This window comes from Microcaecilia unicolor, chromosome 7 (assembly GCF_901765095.1).
Source record: "Microcaecilia unicolor chromosome 7, aMicUni1.1, whole genome shotgun sequence".
NCBI lineage: Eukaryota > Metazoa > Chordata > Amphibia > Gymnophiona > Siphonopidae > Microcaecilia > Microcaecilia unicolor.
Window position 1 is genome coordinate 119,483,453 of NC_044037.1, and position 27,154 is coordinate 119,510,606.

The 27,154-nt window shown below is 44.4% G+C and overlaps 1 protein-coding gene across 1 annotated transcript in view; it reads right to left on the minus strand.

Moving 5' to 3' along the window:
• The window catches only part of ITGAL (integrin subunit alpha L), a 430,397-nt gene that overhangs the window by 277,954 nt on the left and 125,289 nt on the right, over nucleotides 1-27,154 (minus strand). Inside the window, exons 4-7 of the mRNA XM_030209478.1 lie at nucleotides 26,506-26,576; nucleotides 12,600-12,714; nucleotides 9,767-9,897; nucleotides 3,638-3,783 (exon numbers count right to left, since the gene is read on the minus strand). Of these exons, the coding sequence (XP_030065338.1) occupies nucleotides 3,638-3,783; nucleotides 9,767-9,897; nucleotides 12,600-12,714; nucleotides 26,506-26,576 (463 nt within the window). The remainder of the gene's footprint in view (nucleotides 1-3,637; nucleotides 3,784-9,766; nucleotides 9,898-12,599; nucleotides 12,715-26,505; nucleotides 26,577-27,154) is intronic.

Below are 27,154 nucleotides of genomic sequence, written 5' to 3' on the forward strand. Positions count from 1 at the left end.
CATTATGGAGGAAAAAACATCTAACTCTTAGGTACACCCAAGTCCCACCCTGAACATACCTGTGACCCTCCCCCTTCAGATTTGGACGGACTCCTGACGGACTACATGGAAAAACGTCTAAAAATAGATTTTGAAAATACTAAAACGTCCAGCTGCTGCTTTATGCCACTTTTTAGATGTTTTTCTCTTTTGAAAATGAGCCTGACAGTAACCTACAGAAATTTGTAAGTCTAAGTGGTTTGAAACTGAGCCCCAGTGTGTAACAAATGAAAGTTATTAAATTATTTTTTTCCAACATAGAGCTCTGTTTTGTATTTGTTTGGAGGGGAAGGGGCCTTTGCACACATTTTTCTTTTGTCTATAAAATATACATATACATTGCATAACCACCTTTGCTCCATCTAAACTATGTCCCAAGAATTCCTACATGTATATCATGAAAAAGCAGATGCATGTTTTCTGTGCATGTACTTTTTCCGTGCATATATGGTCACATAATTATATCACAACCATATTCCTCATATAAAACAGGCTACATACACAGACAAAATTTTCTAAAATTTTTCCACAAAAGTCCCCTAACAACACACTTCCCTACCTTCTATCTCTTGTGGCTACCTTATTACAGTTGAATTAAAGATTTCAATTTTTCCTTTGCCTTGGAAAATAAAATGTTCAATTTACCCCCTTCCCCACCCTGAAAATCATTACTATGTTATTCAAAACTTAAATGGCAAGGAGCCAAATATATTGATAAAGAAAGGGGGAAGAAATGGAATTTAATGTCCAACCAAAATGGCTCATGCGTCAGATTTGGAAATAAGAATCTCTGTAGGATGAAACAATCTCAGTTGCATCAGTGGTACCTGATGTTTTAATTTCCCTAAGAAAAGCAGGAACTAGAAGTACAAAAGATTCAATATGGATAAAACCAAGACTGTGGTAGCCTGCCTTGACCATCTGGGACCCTCTAGTCATATAAAATTGATCATCAACACTCCCCTGTTCCCCGGAACAATTTGAGATACATTCAAATTAGAAATCGTACAAGCTGCTTTTATTGCCAATTATAATAAAGCTATATTTTGATCTATAAAAAAGTCAATTTGTAAGTAGTACATTCCCTCCTGTGAAACCCCGGCTTTGTCTTGGAGGGAAACTTTCTCCCATGTACTCCCTAGGAAGAGTATGGGGTACAGTAGATGTATATTCAGTCAATTCTGAGATCTTCTAAACCTTCACACATTCCCAGATTCTACAAACACACACATCTGGATGTCACCTACAAACCTGGATCTATCTTTATACACATCACATACAAATGTGCACCCTTTTTCTAAGAACACAGACCCTGCATCTACATATAAGTTTACATAAATGGACTAACCCCTACACTCAGTGGTGTGCTGGAGCAGGCTCTCACAGGCTCTCGAGAGCCGTTTGTTAAGTTTTTAAGAATTTTGGGAGCCGGTTCTCCATGGCTACTTTAACAAATGGATCCCAAAATGTGGGCTTGGGCCCCTCCTGAATTCTCTTTTACTTTGCTGGTGAGAGAGAGTCCCCTGTTAACAATTTACCAGCACACCCCTGCCTACACTTCCAACCCTTAATGCTCAACCACCACTACACACAAACATACACATAGCTATACTGCACAGAAACACAGCTTTCATACAGATGGATGTGTACCCCCTCCCCATACATACTTAAAAACCTCAAAACACAAGTTAGGAAACTAGAACGTGCGTGGAATAAAAAGAAAGATGATCCCACACTTAACGCTTGGAAACAACTCCGAAGAAAATATAAATACACCATAAGACAAACCAAAAGACTATACTACAAAACAGAAATTGGACCAAACTACAAGGACACACACAAACTCTTTCAAATCATGAATAAACTACTAGACACCACACCAGTCACGAACAACAGCAAAGACACACCAGGAGCTGACAACCTCGCAAAGTACTTCAAAGAGAAAATCGTGCAACTACGGCTTATAATACCTGTCAGCCCCATTGAATACACTACACTCCTAGACTGCCTAGACCCAAACCCTGGAGTATACCCAGCAGATAGGATTTGGATTGAATTCAAGATGCTACTGGAAGATCTCATCGCCCAAACGCTTAAAAGATTTGCCAAATCTCATTGCAAACTAGATATATGCCCAAATAACCTCATGAAATTGGCCCCTCAACAATTTATAACAGACCTAACGATACATGTGAATTTCATGCTACAAAATGGACTCTTCCTAAAGGAGAAAGGAAACATTCTACTCACCCCCATACCCAAAGATGCAAAGAAAAATGCGAGTGAACTAATCAACTACAGACCAGTAGCATCCATTCCCTTAATAACCAAAATAATAGAAGGGATAGTGACCAAACAACTCACAGACTATCTAAACAAGTTCTCAATACTACACGACTCCCAGTCAGGATTTCGTTCTAATCACAGTACTGAAACAGTACTAGTTACGCTCATGACTAAAATCAAACAAATGATTGCAACCGGCAAGAACATACTACTACTACAATTTGATATGTCAAGCGCCTTCGACATGATTGATCATGGAATTTTACTACACATCCTTGAATACTTCGGTATCGGAGGTACTCCACATCATGCACTCCTGGGCAGATGCATTTCAGTTGAAACTTAATGCAGAAAAAACCCAATGCCTAATACTCACCTCTCAACACAATACGAACAAATTTACCACCATCAATGCACCAAAACTAAACCTACCAATCTCGGAAACCCTAAAAATCCTTGGAGTTACCATCAATTGGCATCTAACACTTGAAAATCAAGCGAAAAACACAACCAAAAAGATGTTCCATTCAATGTGGAAATTAAAAAGAGTAAGACCATTCTTCCCAAGGACTGTCTTCCGTAATCTGGTACAGTCATTAGTACTCAGTCATCTAGACTATTGCAACTCAATCTACGCAGGCTGCAAAGAGCATGTACTCAAAAAACTCCAAACAGCCCAGAACACGGCAGCCAGACTCATATTCGGAAAACCAAAATACGAAAGTGCAAAACCCCTGCGAGAGAAGCTACACTGGCTCCCACTCAAAGAATGCATCACGTTTAAAGTATGTACCCTAGTTCACAAAATCATCCATGGTGATGCCCCAGCCTACATGTCAGACCTGATAGACCTACCACCCAGGAATGCTAAAAAATCATCTTGCACATTCCTTAATCTCCATTTCCCCAACTGTAAAGGTCTAAAATACAAATTAATGCATGCATCAACCTTTTCCTATATGAGCACGCAATTCTGGAACGCGCTGCCACACAACCTAAAAGCGATCTATGAACTGACCAACTTCCGAAAACAACTGAAGACCCATCTCTTTGACAAGATATACCACAGAGATCAACACATGTGAAACTCCCCACATATATCCAGAAATGTTTATAATGCCTTTTGTTATAGTCTATCGTGTATTCTATTACCATGCAACCCCAAATCCTTCTGTAATACCAAATATCTATTCTCTTCTTACTTCCACTATCCATGATGTATTGTAAGCCACACTGAGCCTGCAAAGAGGTGGGGAAACGTGGGATACAAATGCAATAAATAAATAAATATAGGAGTGCTTCTAGTACTTACATCACATGCTGTATCCCTTTGAAAGTGTGAGTGAGACTCTTCATTTGATTGACATTGGACAGGAGCTTCCTGGGGTCCTTCACATGCAGATAGTCCTTGAATCTGAACTCTGTTTTCACATTCACTGAAAACTGCACTGCTGCAAACTGAGGACAGAGACAGTAAATAAATAAATGAAAAATAGAGGCACAAATATAGTAATATAGAGAGATAGACACAGAGATAGAAAGAGACAGAAGTGGATTTTTAGTTTTCATATTTACTTTGAAAACCTTTGCTGTATGTTAAAGAAATATTGTTTGTGGTTGTTTATTTATGCTATCATTGGAGTGGAGGAGTAGCCTAATAATGCAGAAGGCTCAAAACCAGAGGATCCAGGTTCAAATTACATTACATGACATCTGGACTTATATCCCGCTACCACCTTTCAGTTCTGAGCGGGTTACAGACACCAAATAAAGAGATCAGAGCAAAAATTCCATTGCAGCTCTGTGTAATCTTGGTTGTCACTTAATCCTCCATTGCCTCAGGTACAAATAATTGTGCACCCTCCAGGGACAGAAAAATACCTACTCTACCTGCATAGACACTGTTTTGATAGATTTTGGGCTTGAAGGCAGTATATAAGAAACTGAATAAATACAATTCATTGGTCTCACCAGCCTTGCAATTGGTTTTGTAAACCACTTTGACATTTTGGTAATAAAGGTGGTATATCACATTCTACAATAAACAATAGTGTTGCTAAAAGGCCTATTTCCCACCTACTACATTTATCATTGTACAGTGGTTATAGTTCAGTGTACAGCGCTGCATACGTCTAGTAGAAATGATAAGTAGTAGTAATAGTTCCATAAACAGAAGCAAGGTTGAAATGAGATCACTGTCGCCAATATGGCTGAATTGCACAGAATCATACAACATTGCTTCCCCCCCCCCCCCCCCCCCCCACACACATATTGAGTCCACAGAGTTCAGCATTTTTGATAGTGCTGACTGCCACTGGGAGAATTAGGCTGGATATTCAGCGCTGGCACATATCTGGGTGTTTGGAAGTACCCAGAAATTATCCAGGTATGGTCAATATTCAGTGCTGTACCCAGAAAGCTAACCTGACATAGGGGTCCTTTTACTAAGCTGCGGTAAAAGGGGGCTTGTGATAGCATCAGCATGTGTATTTGACACACCGAGGCTCCCTTTTAGCACAGCGGATAAAAAGCTGTCTTTTTCACAAAAAGAAATAGGCATGTGGTAAGTGAGCCACTTGCTGCATGGTCATTTTTTTTGGGGGGGGGGGGGGAGCACTTATCACCACCCTTTGAAGTGGCGGTAAGGGCTCCCATGCTAACCCAGCGGTAACCAGGCAGCATGCGGCACTACCTGATTACCGCTGGGTAAGCACTGGTGCAACAAAAATAGAAAATATTTTCATAGTGCTGGAAATGGGACACGCTGGAGGTGGGAACTACTGGTGGGCTCCTGTGGTAGCCTGGCAGTAGTTCTGGCGCACGACAAGCCTCTTCCGCGCGCCAATGCTTTAGTACAAGGGCCCTATAGTTAGGACTGTATTATTTGTGATCCATCATGCCCAGTTAGCTATCCAAGCATCAGCACTGAATACCTGTGATGCCGGGATAACTTCTAGGTCTGCTCTGGCATTAACCAGATAGTGCTTCTGTGGTCAGTGCTAACATTCAATGGTGTAATCTGGTTGACACTGCATATTAAAGGTTGGGCCAGCCAGCACAATTTAACCAGGAAACAGCCTCTTTAGCCATGTTAAAATGTTTTGAATACTGGGACCTGCAAATTCTTAATGATATAGTTCATAACCATTTAGTTTGTGGGATCCAGGAAGAGGCATTTCAGTGCTGAGACAAATCTGATCCTTGTGACATAACAGCAAAATGTTTTGGCAGCTGAAATGGTGCTGCAGCACATGAAAGGAATCTAGATCACAGCAACTGATATGGATACTATCAGTCATAATAAGAAAGTAATTCAGCAGCCAGCCAAGGGATTTTCATTTCCAAATGTATTTTAGCTGTGAAAGACAGCATTGATGCTCTATATACAGTTTGAAAGAGGCAGACTGCCATTTTAGCAAAAAAGGTGCATTGAATGAATGCAGATCTAAATTCATCGGAGAGAAGCACAGGTAGAAAAATAAAGATACTTATTCCCAAACAAATGAAATTGACACAGTAATAAGTAATGAGATTAGGAAGGACTACTGCAAGTGTGTCAGATTTTTGGGTTATCATATTAATGTTTCAGGAAATCATCTGACAAAAGACAAGGTGAAGACAATCCAAGATGTCCTCAAACTGACTTCTAAAAATAGTTTTGTTCATTTTTGGAAATGCTCAACTTCAATCATATGCTTCGTTCACAAAAAGCAACACTTCCTGAATCACTATCAGGCTTATTTTCGAAAGAAGACGCCCATCTTCTGACACAAATCGGAAGATGGGCGTCCTTCTCACAGGGTCACCCAAATCAGTATAATCAAAAGCTGATTTTGGGCATCCCCAACTGCTTTTCATCGCGGGGATGACCAAAGTTCACGGGGGCATGTCGGAGGCATAGCGAAGGTGGGACTTGGGCATGCCTAACACATGGGCGTCCTCGACCCATAATGAAAAAAAAAGGGCGTCCCTGACGAACACTTGGACGACCTTACCTGGTCCTTTTTGTCTTACGACCAAGCCATAAAAAGGTGCCTGAACTGACCAGATGAACTCTGGAGGGAATTGGGGATGACTTCCCCTTACTCCCCCCCAGTGGTCACTAACCCCCTCCCACCCTCAAAAAATGTTTTAAAATATTTTTTGCCAGCCTCTATGCTAGCCTCAAATATCATACCCAGCTCCACGACAGCAGTATGCAGGTCCCTGGAGCAGTTTTAGTGGGTCCAGTGCACTTCAGGCAGGCGAACCCAGGCCCATCACCTCCTACCTGTTACACTTGTGGTGGTAAATGTGAGCCCTTCAAAACCCACCAGAAACCCACTGTACCCACATCTAGGTGCCCCCCTTCACCCATAAGGGCTATGGTAGTGGTGTACAGTTGTGGGTAGTGGGTGTTGGGGGGCTCAACACACAAGGTAAGAGAGCTATGCACCTGGGTGCAATTTATGAAGTCCACGGCAGTGCCCCCTAGTTTGCCCGGTTGGTGTCCTGGCATGTCAGGGGGACCAGTGCACTAGGAATGCTGGCTCCTCCCACGACCAAAGGGCTTGCATTTGGTCGTTTCTGAGATGGGCGTCCTTAGTTTCCATTATCGCCGAAAATCAGAAACGACCAAGTCTAAGGACGACCATCTCTAGGGACGACCTAAATGTCAAGATTTGGGCGTCCCCGGCCATATTATCAAAACAATAGATGGGCGCCCATCTTGTTTTGATAATGTGGGTTTCCCCGCTCCTTCACCGGGACGTCCTGCAAGAACGTCCTCACGAAAACTTGGGTGTTCCCCTCCGGGTTGCTTTTTTGATTCTGAGATGCCATGGAAGGGAACCTACCAACATGCAGATGCTTTCCAGGATGTTAAAAAAACCAAACAAACTTCTGACATCAGAGTTTGTGCTCAGTCACTATGATGAACAGCAGACTCTCACTCACCTGTAATACCACCTGAGCCAGCCTTTGTAGATAGTGCAGAAATAACAGTTACTTACTATTACTGAACTTTGCAGTCATCTTAATGGAATTATGATCAGATTGATAGAGAGGTGCTTGCTTTGGTTGCCAGGATTAAAGAGTTCCACAAAACTTTTGAAATCTGTACTGACTAAGGCAATCTCAAATCTCTTATTTATAAAGGCCAAAAAGAGAAATTATAGGCTGAGGATCTGTGTTAGAGAAAATGCCCACTGCCTATTAGAGAATGACAAGGGGACGTGGAGGGGCATAATTGAACGAAAACGTCTATCTCCATGGGCGTTTATCTCTGAGAACGGGTCCGTGAAGGGGCGGACCGAACCGTATTTTCGAAAAAAATAGACGTCCATGTTTTATTCGACAATTTGTAAGCTGGGCGTTTTTGTTTTTCAGTGATAATGGAAAATGAAAGCGCCCAGCTCAAAAACGAATAAATCCAAGGCATTTGTTCGTGGGAGGGGCCAGGATTCGTAGTGCACTGGTCCCCCTCACATGCCAGGACACCAACCGGGCACCCTAGGGGGCACTTTTACAAAAACAAAAAAAAAAAAGGTAAAAGAGCTCCCAGGTGCATAGCACCCTTCTCTTGTGTGAGGAGCCCCCCAAATCCCCCTCAAAACCCACTGCCCACAAGTCTACACCATTACTGTAGCCCTAAGGGGTGAAGGGGGGCACTTACATGTGGGTACAGTGGGTTTGGGGGGGTTGGACGACTAAGCATTAAGCAGCACAATTGTAACAGGTGGGGGGGGGGATGGGCCTGGGTCCACCTGCCTGAAGTCCACTGCACCCCCTAACAACTGCTCCAGGGACCTGCATACTGCTGCCAGGGAGGTGGGTATGACATTTGAGGGTGAAAATAAAAAGTTGTGAAACATCATTTTTTGTGGTGGGAGGGGGTTAGTGACCACTGGGGGAGTCAGGGGAGGTCATCCCCGATTCCCTCTGGTGGTAATCTGGTAATTTAGGGCACTTTTTGGGGCCTTATTCGTGAAAAAACAGGGTCCAGGAAAAGTGCCCTAAATTCTAGCTACAAACGCATACTTTTTTTCCATTATTGGCGAAAGGCGCCCATCTCTCCTCGGCCGATAACCACGCCCCAGTTCCACCTTCACCACGCCTCCGACACGCCCCCGTCAACTTTGTACGCTTCCGCGATGGAGTGCAGTTGAAAACGTCCAAAATCGGCTTTCCATTATACCGATTGATTCGTTTTTGTGAGATAAACGTCTATCTCCCGATTTGGGTCGAAATCTAGGCGTTTTTCTCTTTCAATTATAAGGTGGAAAGTCTGTCTCGTCCCTGCAACAGTACAAATCTCATTCATACAAAAAGCAAGCAATTGTCTTTTATAGAAAATGAAGGAACTAGTGTGGTGGAGTTTGAGTTTGCAGGGATAGGTACAAACTCTGTCTCTGTGTCATTCTCTACTGCCCATCTCTCAAACTAACATCTTATCTGAGCCTTGCTGAACAAAAAGAGAAGAGCAGTAGAGGCTGTGGAGACAAAAAAAATGTGAGACAATTTAAAAACAACTGGAAAAGTATGTACTAAAAGAATTGCATAAAGTCACATTTCCCTTTCTCAATCAAAGTAGGAGCTGGCATAGTGGACTGACAGGTGTGCGGAAAAGGTAACCAATGGTAACATGGAGAGGGGAGAAGAACAGCAATGCCAACTCCAGTAAGGGGAGAGAACTGAGTCAACAGCTCTGGGGGAGAAGGGAGAAATAGAAACCCCCGGGATAAACAAAGTAGCAGCAGCTCCTGGAGACATAAGAGAGAAGAAAAAAACAATTGAGGGAAGGGGGTGGAGGAGTGGCCTAGTGGCTAGGGTGATGGACCTTGGTCCTGAGGAACTGAGCTCAATTCCCACCCCAGGCACAGGCAGCTCCCCATGACCCTCGCCAAGCCACCCAACCTTCCATAGCCCCATGTAAGCCACACTGAGCCTGCATGAGTAGGAAAGCACAGGGTACAAATGTAACAAAACAAACAAGCCAGCTGTCAAAGATAACATAGCCTTCAAAGAACTCAAAGTTTTGTCTATCATTTTCTTTATGACCTAACCCTGCACTTAAGATCCTCATTTTGCCTAATAACTCCCTGCTTCATGTCATGATTGTTCCAAAAGTACAAAGACTAGGTGGACATTCAATGAAGTTACATGGAAATACTTTTAAAACAAATAGGAGGAAATATTTTTTCAATCAGCAAATAGTTAAGCTCTGGCTCTCTTTGCTAGAGGATGTAGTAACAGCAGATAGCATATGTGGGTTTAAAAAAGGTTTGGATAAGTTTCTGGAGGAAAAGCCCATAATCTGTTATTGAGACAGACATGGGGAAGCTACTGTTTCTGCCAGATACTTGTGACCCGGCTTGGCCACTGTTGGAAACAGGATACTGGGTTAGATGGACCATTGGTCTGACCTAGTATGGCTATTCTTATGTTCTTATGCCAGTCATACATTAACTGAGCTGTTTTTCAGCCCCTCCATCACGTTGGTCATAAACTCTATGATGCCACTGAACTGTTCTGGGGTCATGCTGCCTGAGCCATCAAAGAGGAAAACCAGGTCCACGTTTCTCTTCACACATTCTGTTCAGGAAAAACAGAGAGAGAATCCTGTGAGTGCTGAGAAACCAGGGAATAAGAATAAAACCACTTAAAGCCCAGGATGGTCCTTCTGGACCAGAGACAGCACCTTATACTGGAGCTCCTCTTTCCTTCTGATGTAGGCTTTCCCATAGATATTAGTCTTCTACTAATGCAATCAGCCATCAGATACAGAATTAGCCTGTCCTGAATTTGTCATGCAGATCCCCTATGGGTGAGGTTTATAAAGAGGGTGGTACAATAATAAAATCACGGTGTAGGGTCCCACAGTAAACACTCACCACTTAGGGAAGGTACAAAGAAAGATGGGGAAATTCTGTATATTATACAGTGTGCAATTCAAGATGTTAAACGAATTTCCCTAGATGTTACAAAATTTTAATGATGACAATATTGCACACTAAATGTTGGATTTAAATAATTTATTGCACAAGATGGTTTTAAAGTGCAATGAATGTTTTATAATAACAAGTGTAACACACAATAACTTTCAACTCTTGTATAATTTCAAGAAAACATACGCTGTGAAGCGATCAATTTCTATTCAAACCACAACTTTACACATCAGATAAGTACATTAATCAATTTTTCCTCTCTTTACCCAAACTTTCACCAGTTTTCATACACTTAAGCAAAGGAATTGATTCTTTGTGTTCAATTCTTTGTTTCAGAACCCAAATATCTACTTAAAGTGACTCAGACAGTTTATGAACTACACTCAGCAATCAGGTAAGTACCCATATTTAGACATAGTCCCTTAAATTACTGAAAGAGATGGAGGCTGGAACACTTAGCTGCTCTGTAGACTTTTCTTGTAGGATGGTAACTTTTCTTTCGTGGTAGTTGGTGCACTTGTCGCTCCTGCGTTGATCCTCCTGCGTTGGTACCTGTGCTTTAATTAACTGAAAGAATTTGAAACCCTATCTCCCTATTTGACCAGAATTCTGTAAGGGTTTTCTTATTTTTAAGACTGTGGCCCACTTATCTAAATCAAATCAAAAGATAATTAACTTCCCTAAAAATAAGACCTGTCTAATTACTTTTTCCCCTACCTATTGAGGAACACTTTTGGATTTCAGTAGGTCACACCTTATAACCAATCTTGCATTTCTCATTCCAAACAAGAACCATCCAGCAATAGACATAGACTTCACTCTTGCTGGAATTCAGGTTTTACAATATCTGGTCATCAAACTCACTTTACTCACTTCACAGACCAATGTCCTCACAAACACACGGTTACACCAAGGACAACAGTCTCGCTTCAATTTTTAATCAGCACAAATTCTCACTGCAGACAGGTGCAAGGTGATCACAACCCTGCTTCGTGGCAGGTCAGTGGGAACACACCAGATTTGCACACTCACTGTCACTAGCCACCTTCACTTGTTACCAGCAGCTATTATATAGCTTATAGCCTATTTCAAACTCAGGCAAGCCTTTCTGTAGAACCACTTAGCAAATTTATCAGGTATACTGTGATTTTCAGTGTGATTATCAGCCTGTCTAGTCACACAAATTTCTTATACATACATGGGCAGATCATCTTTCATGCAGGTATATCTCCCCTGTACCTTCAGTCTCTCAGCTTTACTGAATTCCACTCTCTCTGTATCACCAGGTGTTCTGATTCAGTCAAATTATACTCTATTGAGGTTTTCCTCCTCATCCACACTCAATTTTCCAAGCACACAGACAGAGCACCTCTCATACTGGTCCTGTCTCTCCTGTGTCTTCAGTTCATCTCACCTTGTATCAGACAACTCTTTATTTAAGCTCTCTCTCCTGTATAAGTCAACTCTTACACAGGCACAGCACCTTCCACACACAGGTCTGTCCTCTCCTGTGTCTTCAGTTCCTCTGACCTGGTCACCAGCTCTGTCTCCCCTAGCAACAGGACTGCAGCTTGGCCCTCTGACCTTACAGCACCAATAGGACACTAGCTTGTGGCAGGTGAAACAACTTTTATAGTTTGCAAACTTTTCCACAAACTCCATTTTGAAATCAAATTTTCCCATTAAAGTGTATGGAGAAAATGGATTTCCATACAAAAGACACGATAAATTACATTACACTTTAATAAGAATTATACCATCATCCAGGCCACATTTTCCTGAATCTAATCCTTGTTCTTTTTTCTTTAAACCATAAACAGGCACCATTTCACATCATTTGCATGTAAAACCCCCCAAAGTGCCAGCAGACCCAGGATGGCTCCTTTACAGGGGACACCCAGCATTTTATTTATTTATTTTTTTAATACCCCATCTACAGTCACATTGCATTTCTGTGGTTACTATGCTAAAGAGTAGAAACTACAGATCTATAGATGCGAGAAAAGAAGGTTGAACTCTACAAATTTCTAGTTTTCCTTGCAAACTAACTAGGTAATTAGGGTTAAGGTTTATGTCCAGACAGCTTCATGTCATAAGGAAAAAAACAAGCTAGTCCCGGTGTTATTCAATTGTGGATCTGCAGCTCCAATACAATTCCTTTAGACACAAAATTACAACTGTCTCAGCCTGTCCCTGATGATCTGTAAGAAGAAAGTATCCTTACATGATACATTGACAAAGAAAACATACCAGTGCTTCAGCAGAGAAAGTTCACTCTTTAAGGGATCAGATTGTCCAAGGTGGATTATATTCTGCCCCATGTAGTTCTGAACTGCAGCTCTTCCTTACCTTGATACCCAGGTGTCAGCTTTCTGGGGCTCTCATGGTGTCTCTTTAAGACATAGCAGACACCACTGAAGTATGTGCTCTTGTCGCACTCACGAGGAAGTCCTGGGCCACACGTCTGAAGAAAGAAGGGCAATTACATCCACACCAATTTTGGGGTAAGACAGCACAAGTAACATATACATTTCTTATCTTTGTGCATTGCTGAAAGTAGGAGGGTGCATCATATTATTGTAAACTCATTATCCAATCTTTCTGGCAGAGAGGTTATAATTGAGCACGATGGAGAAACTCAGCAAGGCTAGTGCCGTCACCTGGTCAGGGGGAACCTAGTGCTTCAGGGCACTTGAAGGTCAGGATTCTAGTCTAGTAAATAAAGCTTTGCGCACATCTATATGTTGTTGTAATCAAATAAAAATTTACTGATGCAAAATGTGAAGTTGGCTGTGTTTATAAAATTACTTCTTTCAGAATTACAATACAAAACCATAGTCACAAATGGAAGTTCCTGAGGTTTATTTGGCTTCCCTTGCCTACAAGACTTCCCTAGTGGGATCAGTTGCATGCACCTTTCCTTTATTACATGCATATTGTTCCCTCAAGTTAGTTGCCCTTATCAGCCTGTTACTCTATCTTACCTATTACTAGGAAAAAAGGCTCATTTCTGACACAAATGAAACGGGCGCTAGCAAGGTTTTCCTCGGAGTGTGTGTGTTTTACAGAGTGTGTGTGAGAGTGATTGTGTGATAGAGAGAGAGTGAATGTGTGAGTGTGTGTGACAGAGAGAGACTGGGTGCGAGAGTGTGTGTGTGAGAATGAGAGTGTGTGCCAGGGGCCCCCCGTCCCTCCCAGTTCCAGGGTGGCCCCGCCCCCTCCCTCCCAGTTCCAGGGTTTCCCACCCCTCCCTCCCTCCCTCCCAGTTGCAGGGTTGGCCCTCTCCCCTCCCTCCCAGTTCCAGGGTCCGCCCCCCCTCCCTCCCACCCAGTTCCGGGGTCGTTGCTCCCCTCTCTCCCTCCCTCCCAGTTCCAGGGTTTCCCACCCCTCCCTCCCTCCCTCCCAGTTGCAGGGTTGGCCCTCTCCCCTCCCTCCCAGTTCCAGGGTCCGCCCCCCCTCCCTCCCACCCAGTTCCGGGGTCGTTGCTCCCCTCTCTCCCTCCCTCCCAGTTCCAGGGTCGTTGCCCCCCTCTTTCCCCCCCTCCAGCCACCCTGTGATGTTTAACTGCAAAATTAGGGAGCTGTGTAGTGTAATAAAACGCACCTGCAACGTTGTGAAGCTGATTCCGTGGCTTCTCTGAAGTGAAGGGTTCGTAAGGCTCGTCAGATTCATCAGTCTGTCACCATTTCTCTCGGCCCTGCCCTCGCACCTCTGATAGGTCCGCCGCCCTCGACGTCTTCACGATTTGACGCGAGGGTGGGGCCGAGAGAGATGGTGACGAATCTGATGAACCTTACGAACCCTTCACTTCAGTGAAGCCACGGAGTCAGCTTCAGAACGTTGGAGGTGCTTTTTATTATAGTAGAGATATTTCACTTCCACATGTCCCCTTTTATGTCTATTAAGATGTTTTAATGTGTATTGTGTTGACATTTTAAGAGGCCTGTTATCTGTTTATTTTACTGTTGTAATTGTTTATTGCCTATGTCTGGGTTATACTTGCTGTACATCACTTTGAGTGAATTTCTTTAAAAAGGTGGTAAGTAAATTCAAATGCAATAAACAAAGTAGAGGAGACAGCAAGAGTAGCAGCTCTGGGAGTATATGCAAAAAAAATCCCACACAGGTAATTGTCTAGGAGAAAACCTTTATTTGCACCAGTATGGACTCAATCTTTTCAAAACTGGTCACGTATAAGATAGCCACATTTGGTACCATACTTGATCCCATCGCTGTGCCACATATTTGTAAGTAATAGTGGTTTAGGAAACAAAAAAAGTTTTTGGTGAGGGCAATAGTCGCTAATGTGATAATAAACCAACTTGAAATGTTAGTAATGTTAGTATTGGAAGCCATTAACATCATTAATGAGGCATTACATGCACGTACTACTGATCGTCGCATTTCAAATTGGTTTATTACCACATTAGCGACTATTGCCCTTATCAAAAACCTTTTTGTTTCCTAAACCACTATTACTTACAAATATGTGGCACAGCAATGGGATCAAGTATGGTACTGATAATTGCCAATAAACAAGCAATTATTGACACTAATTGGCATTAATTAGAATTTACACGCCGAACTAAGCATATTCTATAACATGATGTGAATAAATTCCAAGTCACATAGTTGAAAAGGGGGCATGGCCATGGGCATGGAATGGGTAGGTTGTGGGCATTTCTAAAATCTATGCGTGTTGTTACAGAATACACCCGGTCCCCGCCTAATTTAATTTTCATATTCCCCACATGGCTGAAAATTTTGCAGCTACTTTTTTGCCATAGACTTTGAACCAGTTCTCAACATGAAAAGACACCCATAGACATTTGCATCTGCTGTTCCTGAGGCTATCTTTTTCACATCAAAACAACTTGTGTGGTTTTTAAATATACAAAAGTACATTCATTTTAAATCTTTGCTCTAACCTCACCTCAAGGAACAGTGCCAACAATGCAGGATAAATTATGGATTGTTGTGTATTCTGGCCTTCCTCAGCTGGCCCTGAAATGCCTACAGATCGTGCAAAATACTGTGTTCGGTCTTCTTTCACACATACATAAATTTGACCATGTCTCGCTCCTTCTTGCTCATCACCACAGGTTGCCGGTTCTGCTTCGTATTCAGTTTAAGTTTTTCACTCTGTTTCACAAGGCTCTATATACCCATGACCCTCATTTATCCCTATATCCCATCCAGGCCCCTGAGCTCTGCCCTTTCCTTTCATCTTTCCCTCCCCTCTACCCATTGTTCTCGCCTTGAATCTACCTGTTGCTTTGCTTTCTTTTGTGTGGCTTCTTTCCTCTGGAATGCCCTTCCTCCCTCCCAGGGGCGTAACGACAGGTGGGCCTGGGCCCACCCAATTTTGCCTCATGCCACCCAGAAACACACATCCATTTCTTTCTCACCTTCTCCCACCCCTGCTGTGGCGCTTGCACTTTACTATCGGCATTGCCTGGCAGCAACTCACAGACACGGCGTCCTGCTCCGGGGCCTTCTCTCTGCCGTGTCCCTGTGTAAACAGGAAGTTGCATCAGTGTGGCGGAGGGAGGGCTCCGGAGCAGGACACCACGTCTACAAAGTGCAAGGCAGGCGCTGCCCCTGTGGCAAGGGTGGGAGAGAGGATCGCTGCAAAAGGACGGTATCCATGTAGCTCAAGGGCCCGCGGCAATGATGTAGTCTGTAGAAGGCAGCGCGGGACCTCCCAGTCATGTTACGCTGATGGCTCTGCGGCGCCCGACACGGACTTCCTGTTTCTGAGAGGGCAGGAGGGGCGGGACGGACATCGTTGCTGGGTTTAGCGGTAACTAACCATGGGTAAGGACTGTTGGCAGTTGAAGGGGAGAGAGCTGCTGTAGGGGACAGGAAGACTTGAGAGTGCCAGAGAACAAGAAGGGGAAAATTGGGCATAAAGAAGGACTGAAAAATAGAAGTCATGCTGGATTGGGGGTGAGGAAAAAGGACACTGAGGAGGACAGAAAATAGAGGAGATGCTGAATTGGGGGTCGGGGATATAGGGAAGGAATGCTGCTCACAAGAGAAGGAATGGGAGGGGGGCGTGGACACAGGGAGGAACAGGACATAGAGAGGGCATGCTGGTTATGAAGGAAGAATGGTGGAAGATTTTGGATACCCAGAATGAATGCTCAAAAGGGTTGCTGGATAAGTGAAGGAATGAGGGAAGGAACGGCAGAGGGGGGCGGGGGGAAGAATGGATGCAGGGAAGGACTGGACACAGAGAGGGGTTCATGGACATGAGTCAAAGAATGGGAGAAGAATCTGAACACAAGGAAGGACAGGATGCAGGACATGTTGGACATGAGGTAAGGAATAGGGGGAGATTATGGCCACAGGGAAGGATAAGAGCAGGGTCACAAAGGTGAGGTGCTGGACATGGGGGAGGATAAGAGCAAGGACACAGAGGGAGGATAAAGACATGGACACAGAAGGATGGTGGACACGGAGAGAGAAGAAAGGTCAAATGGACAGAGGATATTGGAAAAAAAGTTAAGAGAAGACAGAGGAATGCAGAAACCAGAGACTGGGACAACATGATTAGAAAAATAACATGACCAGATAACAAAGGTAGAACAAAAATGTTATTTTCTATTTAATCATTGGAATATGGCATGCATGAGCATGCCTATGGTGTCGAAGCCAGTGTCACTAGCATGGAGCAGTGCCTTTGACTGCTGTGCTTTTCTAAACAGGGGTCTGTGGGCCAGTGGCGTAGCCAGACCTGAATCTTTGGGTGGGCCCAGAGCTAACATGGGTGGGCACCAGCACCATGCACATAGGCACGAGCAGTGCCTCTCGGGACACCACAAAACAATGCCCCAGAATGCATCCAATGATGGACCGCCCACCTAGCAACCGCTCCGCACCAACACAAACCACACACACACACACACCCAAAAGGGAAAATGACAAACATAGCTGCACCAACCCACATCCCAAACCCGACCCGATGCAAGTCCACTCCAATGGCAAACATCCCAACACATGTGACAGGATCCCACAGCACAACCACAGCAATGGCTCCACAACAAATGCAAATGACTGACCAAGCAAAACAGGCAAACACCCTACATCCCTCAAAAATATCAATCCCTGTCTGCTCTTCAACACGTCAAAAACCGCACGAAGCACAACTGCAGAACTCCCACCGATGAAATAAGACTTTCCACCAATTAAACAAGAAAAATCCCACTGTCATCATCAAGACACCCCTCCACCCACTGTGGAATCTGTAGAACACAGAACACAACCAGAACATTTCCTCCCACAGCCCCCCACAGGAAAAATGCACTCAAATTCCGGCAGCACCCCAACAACACAAAATCCCTTCACCGCCAGGCACCCCGCGAAGCAACACCAAATCCCACAAAGAATTCCCTCAGAGCCTGCATCACAAACCCCAGCACCAACTCCGAACATGAACACCAACAACAGCACCTCCAAAACCGCACCAGTGAATATACACAACAGCAACGCACATCCCATTGGAAAAGCCAAACAAGCCCTCCACCCCTGCAGCCCTCCCCTCCCCACCATCCACCCCGCAGCTAGGCATCAGACCCTCCCCTCCCCACCCCCATCCACCTCCGCAGCCCAGCACCAGCCCCCCACCCTCCATCCCTGCAGCCCTCCCCTCCCCACCATCCACCCCGCAGCTAAGCATCAGCCCCGTCCCACTCCCCACCCATATCCCCCCACAGTCCAGGCACCTACTCTGCCCCTCCCAGCACCCCCTCACCCACCCACCCACCCACCCTGAAGCACACCAACATCCCACCTACATCAAACATCCTTGAAAAACCATCTTAACCCGAGCATTGCAGAGACCATCCCCACCCGAAAACCCACCAACATGAACAAACACACAACCTCCTTCTTCCTCAATTTCAAACTGGGGACTGAGCCCACCCCCATCCAGAAACCCAACACCAAAATCCATTGCCAGTGGGTTTCTGGGTGAGGGTGGGCTCTTCACTGCCTAGGGGGAAAAAAGGCACATGTAATGATTAAATATACCCTTTTCCCCTAGGCAGTGAAGAACTCACCCCCACACAGAAGCCCAGCACCAGCATCACACTGCAGATAGATACAAAAATTCTCCCTTTCCGTTGCTGTTTTACCTGGGCAGGCACAGACCCAAAGAGCAGTGCAAGTGTGCTCCCCACACCGCCTCCGGGACCGCAGTGGAGTGCACCGCCTGCAGAGGACTGAGGGACTCAACCAAAGGCAGACTGAGCAAGGGGCAAGATGATGAAGCAAGGCCCCAACAGCCCCTCCAGCAGCCCGCAGCACAGTGAGGGACCCGCCCAGCCGAGCCGCAGCACCGGCGGCAGACCCTTCCGTGTGGCGCAGGCATTTGTGAACCACGGCAGACCCCTCTGTGCGGCGCCAACATCCGCGCACACCACAACCCGCGGGGGCAAGGCAAAGCACGCAGGCGCCACGACCGTCGGAGAACGGAGACCAGAGCAGCAGAGCACAGCACTGAGCACGCCAACAGCAGTGCTGCAGCGCGACGCCAGAGCGCCCGCTCTCAACCCGGACATGCACTTCCAAAACATGAGGCAGAAATCTAGGCAGGCCACTGCACTGAGGTAGTCAGCCCGCTGTAAAGCTATCTTTGCTGCTGGCTGCTCAAACACTCCCGACTGAACCGCGGCAGGAATAAAAGGTTGTGCAGTGCACTCACAGTGCACCGACCGGAGGAGGACAACGCAAATGGGGTGGGCCCGAGCCGAGACAGGCCCACCCAGGCCCACCCCTAGCTATGCCCCTGCTGTGGGCTAGAGATCTTCACCAGCTAAAGTATTTCATTTTTTTACGTTCATGGTTGGGGGAGGGGGGGAGGGAAGAGGAAATGCATGCCCAGCCAACCTGCCCACTGGCCCACCCAAAAACTGCCTTTTGGCTATGCCACTGCTCCCACCTGTGTCTTACCACCATTTCTGATCCCTTCTCAAAAGCTCATATCTTTGTGCAGACTTTCCCTTTCTGCAATTGTGCGGTAGTGCCCGGCTCTCTATCCTAACATAAGAATAGCCATACTGGGTCAGACTAAAGATCCATTTAGCCCAGTATCCTGCTTCCAACAGTGGCCAATCCAGGTCACAAGCACCTGGCAGAAACCCAATTAGTAGCAACATTCCATGCTACCAATCCAGGGCAAGCAGGACTTCCCCCATGTCCATCTCAATAACAGACTATGGACTTTTCCTCCAGGAACTTGTCCAAACCTTTTTTAAAATCCAGATATGCAAGCCACCATTACCACATCCTCCACCAGCAAGCTCTAGAGCTTAACTATTCTTTGAGTGAAAGAATATTCCTCCTATTTGTTTTAAAAGTATTTCTATGTAATTTCATTGAGTACCCCTGGTTTTTCTACTTTTTGAAACAGTGAAAAAAATCAATTCACTTCTATCCATTCTACACCACTCAGGATTTTAAAGACCTCAATCATATCCCCCCTCAGCCGTCTCTTTTTCAAGCTGAAGAGCCCTAACCTCTTTAGCCTTTCCTTATATGGGAGAAGTTCCATTCCCTTTATCATTTTGGTCACTCTTCTTTGAACCTTTTCTAATTGCACTATATCTATTTTGAGATACGGCAACCAGAATTAAACACAATAATCAAGGTGAGGTCGCACCATGAAGTGATAGAGACATTATAGCATTCTTGGTCTTATTTTGCATTCCTTTTCTAATAATTCCTAGTATCCTGTTTGCTTTTTTGGTTGCTGCTGCCACACACTGGGCAGAAGATTTCAGCCTATTGTCTACAATGACACCTAGATCTTTTTCTTCAGTGCTGACTCCTAAGGTGGACCCTAGCATCAGGTAGCTATGATTTGGAATATTCTTCCCAGTGCGCATTACTTTGCATTTGTTCACATTAAATTTAATCTGCCATTTGGATGCCCAGTTTTCTTGTTTCCTAAGGTCTTCCTACAATTTTTCACAATCCACATGTGTTGACATCTCTGAATAGTTTTGTGTCATCTGCAAATGTAATCACCTCATTTGTTCTGTTTTCCAGACCATTTATAAATATGTTCAATAGCACTGGTCCCAGTACAGATCCCTATAGCACTCCACTATTTACTCTCCTCCATTGAGAAAAATAGCCATTTAACCCTACCCTCTGTTTTCTGTCCAATAACCAATTCCTAATCCGCAGAAGGACATTGCCTTCAATCCCATGACTTTTTAATTTTCTCAGGAGTCTCTCATGAGGAACTTTGTCAAAAGCTTTCTGAAAATCTAGATACACTACATCAACCGACTCACCTTTATCCACATGCTTATTCACGCCTTCAAAGAAATGAAGCAAATTAAGGAGGCAAGACTTCCTTTGGCTGAAACCATGCTAACTCTGTCCCATTAAACCATATTTTCTATGTGTTCCATAATTTTATTCTTTATAATAGTTTCCACTATTTTTCCCAGCACTGAAGTCAGGTTTACCGGTCCGTAATTTCCCAGTTCACCCCTGGTACCCTTTTTAAATATCGGCGTTACATTGGCCACCCTCCAATCTTCAGGTACTATGGATGATTTTAATGACAGATTATAAATCGCTAGCAACATTTCAGCAATTTCATGTTTGAGTTCTTTCAGTACACTGGGGAGCATTACATCCGGTCCAGGTGATTTATCACTCTTTAACTTGTCAATTTGGCTCAGTACTTCTTCCAGGTTCACCAAGATTTCTTTCAGTTCCTCTGCATCATCACCCTTGAAAACCATTTCCTGTACAATTATGCTACTCCCTCTTCCTCTGTTCTGGATTTTGATGGTGTTCCTTTCTCTTTCAATTTATGATTATGCACTGCTTTAATCTGTAGTGAAGGGTGGTATATGAAATATGTAATAAACTAAGCTAAACTTCTGCAATGCATGTAGGTTTACCTATATACAGGATGAGAAATAGCCTATTTCTGTTGACAAAACTTTGTTTTAGCCATAGGAATAGCTTTGAATGTTGCCTTTTGTACAAAGATTTGAATTCCCTCCTATTTGGGATATAAGCAAATGAAGTAAATACTCCTTTTTATGTACATATACATATGAGGTAACTAGGGGTTCTTATATTATTAATAGATAGTCTATCTATGGCCAGCAATGGCCATCACTTTCTCTCTTTCTCATTAGGTGCTTTGAAGACATGTGACTGCAGTCATGAAGCTTCTCAATTCCTATTAAATAAACTCAGGGCTAACATGGTGGCTTAGTAGAAGCATTATGCACTACCCTGCATAAGGCCATGGGTGTTATTCCCAATTCAGGTGTTCTGCACACACCAGGCTGCAAACCAAGGAAACCAGAGTTCAAATTCTGATTCTCCTTGTGACACTGGACCAGGTGAAGTGGAACACATTTTTGGTTTGGATTGCCAAACTAACCTTTTAAGTACATAATGCCACACTGGGAAAAGACCAAGGGTCCATCGAGCCCAGCATCCTGTCCACAACAACGGCCAATCCAGGCCAAGGGCACCTGGCAAGCTTCCCATTTAGTAGCGGTTTATGAACTTGTTCTTTATGAAACCGTCTAACCCCTTTTTAAACTCTACCAAGCTAACCGCCTTCACCACATTCTCCGGCAACGAATGCAATGCAGGCCAAAGAATTGGATGAACTAAGACCTCAAAGGCCCAATCCACTCTGTTGTCTATACCTTGTTTAGTCACTTCATCCTCTATTGCTTCAAGTATAAAAACTTAGGGCCATACACAGAAGTGTAGCCAGGTTGAGGGTGCAGGGGGAGCAGAGAGCAGTGCATATTTTAAACTCAACAGATCGCATGAAAAATAGGTGCCATTGCCGTCAGAAGTCCATTTGTGGGAGCAGCTGCTCCCCTGGCGACCCATCTAGCTATGCCTCTGGCCACACACATTAATATGAGTTATATGCTTATGAAACAGATCCTATTGAGAATAATGGGGCTTACATTAACATATATTAATGTGTGTTAATACACAGTAACAATACAGATTGGACTCCCCAGCATGAGGTGGTTATTTTATTTTCCCTGATGTTTGCATTATTGGGTGGTTGTTTTTTTTTTCTTCTGATCGTGTGTGTTTATCTTTACTATCATTATTGGAGTTCCTTTCGTTTCTAAACGTTTGTATAGATTGTACACTGCTCTGCTCTGCCTTTGCAGCTAGAGCAGTTTAGTAAGTTCTAATAAACTATAAATTTTAAACTATATTGAATATACATTGGATAAATTTGCGTACAATGGATGCAGTCCAGGCAAATTTTTGTCATGCATATTCATTGTGGATATCTTGAAAAAACAACTGGCTTGATGTGTCCTGAGGACTGGGTTGAGAACCCCTGGTATAAAATTATACCCACATTTTCAGCATTCAGACTTGAATGCATAGTGTTCTGCTCCAGTATTCATAGACGAAGGTTGCTTGTTATTTATATGTATATAGTGGACAATGCTATAGCCAGATTTAGTCCCTGTGCCTTTAAAAAGAATAGGACTACAGATTCTATGTAATTTTGTAGTTCTCTCTAATGGGTTCCATCAGAGCACATGTACAGTTCCCTGTGGATTATGGGAGGCTTCCTATTGGTTGCTTGCCTTCTAGCATGCCAGGCTTGTAGTGCTTGCTCTTCTCCTCTTCTTCTCACCCCTTAGAGCATGGTGGCAGCAGCCCTGTGGCCCAGAAGGTTGTGCATGTCTCCATAGTAACATAGTAAATGATGGCAGATAAAGACCTGAACAGTCCATCCAATCTGCCCAACAACATAAACTCATTGAACATGGTATGTGATACTTTATATGTATACTCAAGTTTGATTTGTCCTTGACATTCTCAGGGCCCTGACCGTAGAAGTCTGCCCAACACTGTTCTTGTACTAAAAGTTCTGAAGAAAACATCGAAGCCCCTTAAATTAACACTCCAGTCCATCCATATCTATTCAGTTACAATCAGGGCGTAGACCGTAGAAGTCTGCCCAGCACTGGTTTTGCTTCCCAATTACCAGTGTTGCCACCCAGTCTCCATTAAGATTCCGTAGATCCATTCCTTCTAAACAGGATTCCTTTGTGTTTATCCCACGTATGTTTGAATTCCATTTTCATCTCCACCACCTCCCGCGGGAGGGCATTCCACGTATTTACCACCCTTTCTGTGAAAAAATACTTCCTGACATTACTCCTGCCCTCCTTCAACCTCAATTCATGTCTTCTAGTTCTACCACCTTCCCGTCTCCGGAAAAGGTTTGTTTGTGGATTAATACCTTTCAAATATTTGAACATCTGTATCATGTCACACCTGTTTCTCCTTTCCTCCAAAATTCACTGTAATTCCATGAAGTCTTTTTTACCCTTTATTATTAAGTCCCTTTACTCTTTACCCTCTCCAATTTACCTGTACTGTCTATCACTCACCATCTGCTATTGCTGTTTAGCATTATCTCTTACCCAGTGGCGTAGCAAGGGCGGGGTGGTGGGGGCGGTCCGCCCCGGGTGTCATCGGGTGGGGGGGGGGTGCTCCGCTCCCGCTGCTCCGCCTTTAACATTTTTTTTCGAAGCGCAGGAGAGTGGCAGGAGGCGCGCCTCGCATCTGCCCTGCTAGTAAAGAAGATCTCGCTGACGTCGTCGTCCTTCCCTGAGTCCCGCCCGCCCTCGCGGTAATAGGAAGTTGCCTCAGAGGGGGGTGGGACTCAATGTGGGAAGGGCGACGTCAGCGAGATCTTCTTTACTAGCAGGGCAGACGCGTGGCGCGCTGCCTGCCACTCTCCGGCGCTTCGAAAAAAAAATGTTAAAGGCAGGACAGGGTAGGAGCAGCAGGAGAACGGATCTCGGGGGGGGGGACTCAGAGGGGAGAAGGGGATTGGGGAGGGGTAGGGGAGCTCAGAGGGGTGCTTAAAGGGGGTTAGGGAGGGTGGGGGAGCTCAGAGAGGGGAGAAGGGGATTGGGGAAGGGTGGGGGAGCTCAGAGGGGTGCTTAAAGGGGGTTAGGGAGGGTGGGGGAGCTCAGAGAGGGGAGAAGGGGATTGGGGAAGGGTGGGGGAGCTCAGAGGGGTGCTTAAAGGGGATTAGGGAGGGTGGGGGAGCTCAGAGGGGTGCTCAGAGAGGGGAGAAGGGGATTGGGGGAGGGTGGGGGTGCTCAGAGGGGGGAGGGGAGTGCTCAGATGGGAGAAGGGGTCTGAAGCTGGAACTGGGGTCTGACATGGGGGCAGGAGGGAAAATGGGTCCATGCCTGGGGCAGGTGGGAGAATGGGCTGAAAGGGGGGGATGCAAGGCATGTGGTGGATGAAGGGGACTGGAACTGGGGGCTGAAAAGAGGGGGCAGAGAGAGAGAGGGGACAGATCCTGGATGGAAGGGGGGCACATGAGGGAGGGCAGACCCTGGACGGATGGGAGAGGGAGGGCAGACAGATTGAAAGGGCAGAGAGAAAGGGCAGAAGGTGGGTGGAAGGGGAGAGAGAAAGAGGGCAAACTGGGGCAAATGGTGGATGGAAGGGGCAGAGATAGAGGGCAGATGTTGATGGAAGGGGGAGAGAGAGATGGCAGACTGGGGCAGATGGTGCATGGAAGGGGCAGAAGTGGATGGAAGGAAGAGAGGGCAGACAGTGGATGGAAGGGGCAGAGAGAGAGGGCAGACACTGGATGGCAGAGAGAGAGCGAAGACAGATGCTGGATAGAAGGAAGACAGTGAAAAGATGAGGAAAGCAGAAACCAGAGACAACGAACTGTAAATATATATTTTTATTTTTTTGCTTTAGGATAAAGTAGTATTGTAGCTGTGTTAATAAATGTTTATAATAGAACATGTAAATAAGGTAATCTTTTTAATGGACTAATTTTAATACATTTTACTTTCAGAGAACAAAACCCCCTTCCTCAGGTCAGGATAGGACACTGTAACAGTACTATACTGAATTGACCTGAGGAAGGACGTTTTGGCCTCTGAAAGCTAAATGTATTAGTCCAATAAAATGATATTATTTGTTTTATTTCTATTTGTTAATTTGTAAAGTGGTGATTGGTATTTGTTAGTTTTTTCAAATTTACATCTGCTGTCTTTATATTTTGCACAGTACTAGAGGACATTTTCTGTTTCTGTGGTGTTGCATTGTATGCAGAGTCTGGCATCTTGGGGGTTCAGTTTAATTTTTGTCTAAATAGAAAGTTTATGATTACTTATTCTATAGTGGATTAGGGTGTATCTATTTGTGAAAAAGACATGGCTTTCGGTTGGCATTGACTGTGCAGGATCGACGATCTGTACTAATCTGTCTGTTTTCATTTTACAATAGGTGAATTGATGTTCTAGTGCTCACTGTAGTGTTTAAGATGCTTTCCTTTTCCTTGTGTGACTCGTACAAATTACTGCTTATGGCATGGTAGAATTGCTCTATAGGTCCTGAGTGTTTTGTATTCTCGGTATGCGTAGTACTGGATTTCGGGGGGGGGGGGGGGGGGTGTTAAAAAATGACCGGCCCCGGGTGTCAACTACCCTAGCTACGCCAGTGCTCTTACCCAGTTCCCTGAATTCAGGGCACACTGGTTGAGAGTGGTAGCAGAAGCTACACTGCCTGTCAAGTAACAAACTGTAAGTTATTTTCTCCTTGTTCAGGTTACTACATTAAAGAAGATTTACTTAAGAATTGAGACTGGAATCTGGGTGATGTTGTATGGTTACAGTTTTGGGTTTAAACTGCATGCTAATCATTCTGGGAGTGAAGTAGCAGAACAGTGATAAAGGCTTGCCTAAAACTTTATTCATTTATTTAGATCTTGCTTATGCCTTTTAATAGTAGCTCAAGGTGAGTTACATGCAGGTACACTGGGTATTAACTTAACACATAGCCCTGCTGAAAGTCCACATAAAGTTAGAAATATCCATATAACTTTAAGCGGTCACCTTTTTACTGTTACCTGTGCTAGTAGATAATCTTTCAATGCCATATGAATTCTCTTCTTCAGATGCTACCTGTTTGCTCTCAAACATTCATGTTGCATCATTATCTTTACATAATTCATATGTTGGTCTAATGCAAAATATTGAAGCATGCAAAGACTCTAACGTCACTAAGGATTTATACAGTTAATACAGCCCCACCCTGTTGTTTGTTCTTCTTCTTCAGGATGTACTGCATAGCAATGAAAACAAAGCAGATGTCTTTTAGAACGGGGCTTCCCATGCAGTCCTTCAGCAGTGTCATGAGTTTTTTGTTGATACAACCAGGAGTTTCAACTGTAATTACTCACAATCAGGCGTGAAGTTACATGGTCTGTCACCAGAGTAAGGCCAAGGTGTGCAGTCTGAGAATCCAATGCTTCTACAATGAGAGAGAGAGAGAGAGAGAGAAAATAAGACGGATATTGAAGTTCAGAAAATCATAACTGTGAACTTTGAGATGTGATCACCATGAGATTGGTGCTGATTAGTAGAGGGAGCAGGGCATGTATCTGCTTTCTTTCTCCTACTGTCTTTCTCCCTAATCCAGATGCTCTTTTTCTCTCTTTCTCATGCAGACATATTTGTACATGCACACACACTCTCCCCCCCACCTTCTTTTTCTCTCTCACACACTTAAACAAGCACACATTTTTTTTCTCTCTTCCTTTGTATTTTACCTTACCCTCTCCAAGGATTACCACAGCTTACTTCTCGTTCCACAGGACCAGCCCCATCATTCCTCCTCCTCCTCTGGTCCCATTTCCCTATCCCTTAATCTAGAACTTTTCCTAGACCCTAGCATCCAATCTCTGCCCCTCCTCCAATAAATCATTCACTGTTCTCTGACATATGCTCTTGTTCCTCCTCCTTTCTGCCCTCAGCCAAGTCCTGAGTCTCTGTATGTTGTTACAAAACTGGCAGACTGGGCATCCAAATGACAAATAAAATGTAATGTGA